General features: G+C 57.4%; 1 protein-coding gene across 1 annotated transcript in view; it reads left to right on the top strand.

The window, feature by feature from the left end:
* Positions 1 to 717: 717 nt before the first annotated feature.
* Positions 718 to 7,875, top strand: part of LOC104514992 (SWI/SNF-related matrix-associated actin-dependent regulator of chromatin subfamily D member 3) — a gene marked incomplete at both ends in the record, with an annotated part of 9,960 nt that continues 2,802 nt past the window's right edge. Inside the window, 2 exons of the mRNA XM_010158818.1 lie at positions 718 to 869; positions 6,616 to 6,738. Coding sequence (XP_010157120.1) covers positions 718 to 869; positions 6,616 to 6,738 — 275 coding nt within the window. The remainder of the gene's footprint in view (positions 870 to 6,615; positions 6,739 to 7,875) is intronic.

Raw genomic sequence — 7,875 nt, forward strand, 5'->3', positions numbered from 1 at the left:
GTCACTCCCGACCACGAGCCCCCCTCCCTGTAAGGGTGTACCAGCCCGGTTCTGAGCTCAGATCGTTGGGTCTCCTCCCAGCCAACGTCCTCCCGCCCCCTCCGCTACCTTCCCCGGGGCGGGGGAGATGCAAGGGGCTGTGGCCAGGACGGCTGGGGTTCAGCGGATGCGCTGAAATACCCGCGGAGGTTGGCAGGACTGTGGCAGCTCAGATGGGTCACGTGGCACTCGAAGGGGAAGGTCCGTTCTGCCTCAGCCGCGATGAGGTTTGGTCCAGGGTTGACTTCCAGCCCCTGCCATTCCGTGAATCTGTGTGTCTGTCACCACCTGACAGGCAGCTTTTCCGTAGGGCAGGGAACACTTGGCTGTAGAAAATCGGCACCAACACACACCTGCTGTTTTCAGCCTGCAGAGACCCGGCACTCCGTAGCTGAAGCAGGACAGCTTTGCCGTGGCTTGCTGTGCCGGGAGCAGGCTCCTGGGCTGCTTGCAGCACGTCTCACCGGGAACAAAGCAGCCGGGATTGCGGCCTGGGGGTCTGGCTCGTGTCTCCCTGAGCTCGCTGGCCCCAGCTCTGGGCTCCAGCTCATGCCACGGGATTGCCCTGCTGGCTTAGGGATAAGCACGGCTGTCCCAGGGCTGGGGAGGTGGCCGTGTCCCAGGGCTGGGGAGGTGGCCATGTCAGTGCCCTGGAGCACAGCCAACTCTTGCTTCCAGTGCTTGGCTATTCCTTGCTTCCTTCTCAGATCCGGGAGCTGGTTCCTGAGTCCCAGGCCTACATGGATCTCTTGGCCTTTGAACGCAAACTAGACCAGACCATTATGCGGAAGCGTGTGGACATCCAGGAAGCGCTGAAGAGGCCCATGAAGGTACGTCACAAAAAAGCTGTAGATTGAGCTGGGGAGGATTAATCCTGGTGTTAAACAGTGGAATGGGAGTTCCAGTCAAAGCCCTGTTAACGGGGATGTTTTCAAGCGGGTCAGAAAAAGCTCCTCAGAATAAGTAGCCAGGCAGCAGCATGTGTGGAGAAGGGGTGGAGAAAATTCGGTGGCTCTTGGCAGCTCCAGCTTCTGGAAGCCTTTAATGAGGGGAATAACAGCTTCTGGGTAGATAAACACTGGTTTTGGAACTTTGTACTGGAATGATTAAAAAAGACAGTAAGAGATTTGGGGGGTGCTGATGTACTGAGTCTCCTGTTGGAACTCAGTCAGAAGCTAAACCTGTGGGATAACGGAGCGTCCGATTGGAATAGTTACAGAAAATCTGTTAAAGATCCCTTGGAAGTGTAGACATTCCCAGAGTCCATCAAAGGGTGATGTGTGTAAGGAGAAACGGATGGCACGTCTGGCCATTCCCAGGAGAGAGGTCCAGCACTTCACTGTCCACAATATCCTGCTGCAGTGGCCTTTTCCTGGTTTTTCTGAGTCTGTTCAACTGGATCATGGAAAAGTTTAGGTAGGAGGAAACTGGGAGTCACCCAGTGCAACCTCCTGCTCGGAACAGGGTTGTCAAAGCCTCGCTGCATTTTGGAAATCTCGAAGGGTGGCGGTTGCACAGCCTCCTCAGGCGACCTGTTCCGTGTTCACATTGTGGGGAGTTTCTTTTTGTGTCCTACTTAAGTTCCTGCGACCGCACCGAGTGTTCACGCTGTTACCCCGTCCTGGGCAGAGCTTTGCAGCTCCATGTCTGCCGTGGAGCCAAGCTGCTACTCTCTCCGTGCCAGCATAACGGGCGTCAGCCCAGCCAGGATCTGGGTTCCGTTCTGTTTGTCACTCTGCAGGTCTCTGATGAGACGTGGAGGGTTGTGCCTCAGAGCCTCTTCCAGTGACACATGTGGAAGGAAAAGAATTGGGAAAAACCAGCTCCATGAAGAAACCTATTTTATGGACGGGAGCTGCAGTGAGGGTGACCGGAGCCCGCTGCAGTCAGCGTTGGCACAGCAGGCTGGCCTCTCGGAGGGGATGGTTTGTCGTGGCTGCTTAATGTGGGTAGAACCACCCTTGGGAACCCGCTGGAATTTGGCCGTGTTGAAGAGCGACTGAGGGCTCAGCCTTGCATGCGTAAACCCGCAGGAAGACGTTTGTTGGGCGGCAAAGTCCTTCGCCCGGGGTCGGACGGTCCCCAGGGTCCCCGCCTGCCGCTGGCACTGGGGAAGGGCAGAGGGGGCCCAACGCTCCGCACAAACCGCAGGCACGAAACTTGGCTTCTCTCTGGGGCTCAGCACGCGTGTTTCGAGTCTCGGTTTCTGAGCTGAACGGCTAAAGCCATGTTTCTCAAATTCAGGTCGAGACTTCGTGTGCAGCAGCTGTGAGGCACGACTGTCAAAAGAGGGCGAAGCGTAGGTCGCTTTGGGTCGCTGCGATGTGTTCTCACCTTATCGCCCTCACGGCTTTGGTAATGGCAGTAACAGTGGCCTCTGCAGTTCCAGCTCTTACCCACCTGCTTGTGACTCTGAACTGCTCTTCCTAGGGCAGCGGTTCCCAGCCTGGGCAGCAGGTACATCGGTCTGAGTTGGTGCCCATCTGTGGGGGTGTGCGGGAGCGCCCGGGGTCACCAGTCGCAGTCGTCACGCTGGTTGCTGTGACTGAGCTGTAGCAGAAACAGGCTTTGGGACGGCAGCGTCATGGTCTGGCAGTGCCCAGGCTGGTTTCCTCTGCCTGAAGACTCATTATTCTGGAGGGATCGCAGTGGAAAACACCCGACGGGAGATAGTGTGTAACATGTGGCCTCCGGGCCCCGCGGGGCTCTGGGAACGGCTGGCGGCTGCAGGGCCGCTCAAGAGGGGAGGAATCCCTGGGCGCGAGGCGGGTGGAGGGGGCAGCAGCCGGCTCACATCCCTGGGCAGCTGCCTCCCAGCCACCAGCCTTGCCACTCTGGAAGTCTCCGGTCTCCTTCTGCCTGTTGGGTCTCGGGCGTCCGCTCCTCCCCGGCCAGTCCTGCGATGCTGTTCCGCATCTGCTGCGGGAGCCTGGCATTGCTCAGCCGCAGGGCAGCATTCCCTGGGCGCCACTTGCCTGAGCCTCCTTGCTCTCAGTTATGGAAGAGCCACCTGCTCAGAATTCCAGAAAGGCCTTTCTAGGAGGGGTTGGGCGGACAGGGCTGTTGACTGCAGCGTGGCTGGAGGTGTGCCTGGAGCAAGCTCCGCAGCCTGGAGCGCAGGGGAAGCACGTGGCTGCACTCCAGACGCGTAGGTGTCATCCAAGAGGAGCGCGTTACTGGGAAGCTGGGCAGGCGGGGCCAGGGTGGGCCTTGGGAGGGGGATTTCTTTGGCCAAGTGTAGACATGTCCGTTGTGTTCATTGAGGGGTAGGCTCCGGCCCTTCATAGCTGAGGAGCATGGTCAGTGCAGGCAGGGGCATTCTGGGCACAGCAATTCCCACACGGAAGTAGACATTTCAAAGAATAGGGATAAATCAAGACCTGGAAAGTGCCTGTTTCTCTCTGCTGTCTAAACCTGGGGTAATCCCCCAGTTGTGGACGTAAACGGGATTTTAAGGCTGTGATTATTTTCATCCCAGGGCTCGAATCAGGGCAGGTCATGGCCCATCCACAAACAAGGCTCCTGCTCCAAGCCCTGGCACCACCGGCAGTAGTTTGGTCCCACCCAAGCCGGAGGCTGTTATCCAGGGACTGTCACTCTCTCCCAGTGACTGGAGTGGAGCCCAGACTCCACCTGACCTGCGTGGAGTTGCAGCTTCTCAAACTAAACAACCTGCTCCCAGCCTCTCCGTGTTTAGGTTCGAAACAGAGTAGTGGTGTCTGAATGCTGTGCCCCTGGGTTTTATGAATGGACATTTCCCCACTTCCAGGTGTTAAGAGGGGTGAGGAATTGCTGTCGGGTTGTTGGCAGAAGGGAGTTGCACTCTTGCCTGAACATGGCGGTGGCTGCGGGACCCTTCTCCCTCTCGGGCAGGACGGGGTGTGCCAGCTCAGGTGTGCTGAGAGACTCCCACCTCTTCCATGAACCGCGTTCCAAACCCCGACCGTCCCAGGGACTTGCCTGGGGGCAGGGGAACAGGTCGTTTGTGTCCCACTCTGACCCAGCTGTCGCTGAGCTCTGGGAATGCTCAGGTCACTCAGCAAGTGCAGTAGGTGGCGTTTTCCTTGAGCAAAGGATTTTGTTCCTTCTCAGGGGTGTTTTGGAGAAAGGGGGGATTGTAACTGGGAGCAGTGGCAGCTCTGTCACTCTTCAGCTGCTGTGGAGCTCCCTCTCACGCTGAGGTCTGCGGCACATGGGCAGTCGCTCCTTTCTCCGTGACTGTCACGCTGGTCTCGGTGCTGGCTCAGTGCGAGGAATTTCTGCTCCGAAATAGCTGTCAGTTGGTTTGAGGTGGCATTAAAGATGAGGGTTGTGATTGTGATAACAACAGGCTGTACATCGTGTGACAGGGAAAAGGTCTGAGTGGGTCAGTGAGCAGAATTCCAGTAGTGACAGGGAAGCTGTTGGGCTGCTGCAGACGTCTCCGCATCAGGGAGGAAGCACAGATTTCATTTTTGAACTTGTATCTTCCTGGGTTCTGAACAGCACGACAGGACCCAGAGACCTGGGCTGGCCATGGCAGCCACCTCAGTGACCCCAGGGCCCGGTCACTGCACGTCCAGCCCTTACCCAGCACGGCCCAGCCCTCACTAACCCGTGTCCCTAAGCACCTGGTCCACACGGCTCCTAAACCCCCCTGGGATGGTGACCCCCCACCCGGGCAGCCCCTTCCCGTGGTTACAGCCTGTGCCGCGCAGGGCATGGAACTGGACAGTAGAGACTCTTCTGGCTTGAAAAGCTGCAGGTTCCCCGTCAGCGTCGTGAGCGAGGTCTGGGGACGGCCGTGGCTCCCTGGGCTCTGTGCAGCACATGCCACATCCTTTTCCCTTGGAAAAGCTGGAATTGACGGCTTTGTGACATAACTTTATAGCGTCTGCTTTTTGCATCGTGGGGTGCGGAGAACATGGACACCCACCTCCTTCTTTAGGTCAGCCCCTATTATAAATGTCTCTGAGGTTCTTTAAAGGTTTCTTTTCCTAGGTCGGAACTCCAGTCCTCCCTGTCACCGTGCAGATCAGGGCGCCCGGGCTCTTCCCACCCGCAGGTTACAGCTCCGTTCTCCCTGGGAGGATACAGTGCACAGCGACCAACAAGCTGCTCTGGCCGGCTTGACGGACTGTTGTGTGGGCCAGTCTCCATCTTCACACTCTGAAACATCCCATTGACTTCTGGGAGAGTTTCTGTTGCTGAGGTTGTTAGGGTTTCTGTTGCTGAGGTTTTTAGAGAACTGGCTGTGGGTGGTGTCCACGTGGTCAGTGTTGAACTCGGTCAGCCTTGGGTGGCTCCTGCTGGCACTTGCGTGTTCTCCACATTTCCCTGCCTTGGGTTGGCCATTTCCAAGCTCTTGTCCATCTCCCGTTGTCATGAGTTACCTGACTGAGGTTTCTTCTGCACCTTCTGACACCTCCTTGCCACTGCCCTGGGGCAGCGATGCCTCTGCATCCCAGCTCTGACACAGACCCTCTGCTCCATTGGCTTCTTCCGTAACGCTCCGACTGCACACTCGTTACCAGTGCTCGTTCTCCGTCTCCCCATTTCCTGTCTCCCTGCTGCTTTGCTTTGCACTGTTATTCTTCCTTCCCACCAAGTTTCTGCGAGAACACGGAACAGTTCCTCTGTCTGCAGAGACAGCAGCGCAGGTTTCAACCTCTCCTGAGCGTTCCACGCGAGGCTGTGGTGCCGCGGTCCATGGGGATCGCTCCGTAACTGCGCACAGGGAGTGCTCAGCACGGAGCTGCTGGAGGGGCCGGCAGCCAGGCTCCCTCCACCCGCCCAGCAGCAGACGCTCTGCCGATAACTCCGTTCGTTAGCCTGAAATCCCAGCTTCCCTGGAGTGTCCCGCAGGGATCCTGTCCTGCCCAGAGTTCACGAGGGAACTTCAGCCGCAGCTGTGGCCGGAGGTTTGTCCTGGGGCCGCCTTGGGCAGGCTGCGGAGCGGAGCGTGGCCGGCGTGACGCTGTCTCTCGTGGAGCTGAGCGCCTGGCGAGGGATGAAGCACCGCGCTGTCCTCCACTCCGGGCTCACAGCAAGCGGGAGCTGCAGCCTGTTTGCTGAAGGTCAGGCAGCAGCGGGGGTACCTGGGGGGTGAGCAGGCTGTGTGTGGTGCGCGGTGACGGCGCAGAGGTGCGCCCGGCGTGACTCCCAGCACGAGCTGGGTTTGGCTGCCGCTTACGGAGCAGAACTGCTGCAGCTCTGACAGGCATCATGTAGCCAGAGGTTTGTGGCTGGTCTCAGCAATCCAGCCTGCGTCTGGAGGGGAAGGGCATCAGATCCTGCTTTTCTTACAGTGATTTCTGGGATATCCACTCTAGGAGTGCAGGACGGTGCGCCCTCCACTCTGTCTCCCTTGCCACGGAGCTGGCGTGCTGCTGGCCAGCAGTGCCGGAAGGAGGTTCCCACTCAGCTCCTCCATGTGTTTTCGTGGACATGACCAAATCTTGACTTCTAGTGTAACCTGGTGCAACTGTGCTAAACACGCAGAGTTACTAAGTGTGTAACTGTCACCTCTCCCATGGCTTCCTTGGGTCTCGGGCCTAACCTGGGCACGTGCTTTCCTTTTCTCTGTTTGTGTAACAGCAAAAGCGGAAACTGAGGCTTTACATCTCCAACACATTCAATCCTGCAAAATCTGATGCTGACGACTCCGATGGCAGCATTGCCTCCTGGGAGCTGCGAGTGGAGGGGAAGCTCCTGGATGACGTATGACTTACCTGCACTTCTGTGGGCTGGCCAGGGTGTAGAGATTGTCCTGTGGGGGGGTGGACTTCACTGGGGACGTCAACCCCGACGCCTCTGAACAGCAGCGTTGGGCTGTTGCTGCTGCAAGGTGCCGTGTCCAGCTGGAGAGAGGGATAAGGCCAGAGTGGGAGTGTTGGGGGAGTGGGCAGCAGGAAATGGAGCAGACTTCAGGACAGGACAGGTAGGAGGGGATGGAGAGAACAGAGCTGAGCTCAGAGGAGCCGTGGTATGTCAGGCCCACAGCCGGCATTGCACCCAGGAAGGGTAGGGTACCAAGAGAAGGGAGAGTTCGTGTTCTTGGGTGGACAAGAGGGTGTATGGATGGTCAGAGCAGGGATGGAAGAAAGGGTTTGTCATTCTGAACTCCTCTGAACCCTCAGGGATGGATTTAGCTTTCCTTAGGGAAGGCTGGACTTCCCTGCTAAAGCCGTCACCTCTTGGAATCGACTTCACAAGCCGAGCACTGGGTGGGCTGAGCAGCTGGAGACCATCCGCATACGGAGAGGGAGGGGAATGTCCGTCTGGGGACAACTGTACGTGCGCCAGGATCAGAATCATGCTGGAGGACAAAGCGGTGCCAAACTGCAACATCTGGAAATGGGAGTTAGGCAAATCCAGTTTACACTTTGAGCACATATTGCAATGAGAGGTTCTTCCCTGGCACAAAATAACCTCTCACTGGGAAATTTTAAATCCACGGTGGATGTATTTGTGAGCCATTATCTGTGTGAAGTAAGGGATGAGTTGAAATCCTCTGGGCTGTATTCTGTGGGAAGTCAGATCACGTGGTCAGTCTCTTCCCAGTATGGGCTGTGCCATAACCAGCAAAGACTGAGAAGTAAATGGAGAGGCAAAACCTACAAGGAAATACTTGTACTTATTGTGGGATAAGCTGTAAAACTTACTGTCACTGGGTAGATCGGACCAAGAAATCAGCATTCATCAACCCCCCTGGGCTGTTAAAATGAAGGTGTACAGGGACCTTAGGGTCATGGAACAGTTTGGGTTGGGAGGGACCCCAAAGCCCCCCCGCCCCACCCCCTGCCACAGGCAGGGACACCTTCCCCAGCCCAGGGGGCTCCCAGCCTCCTCCCGCCC

The sequence above is a fragment of the Eurypyga helias genome, unplaced genomic scaffold (genome assembly GCF_000690775.1).
Source record: "Eurypyga helias isolate BGI_N326 unplaced genomic scaffold, ASM69077v1 scaffold12819, whole genome shotgun sequence".
NCBI lineage: Eukaryota > Metazoa > Chordata > Aves > Eurypygiformes > Eurypygidae > Eurypyga > Eurypyga helias.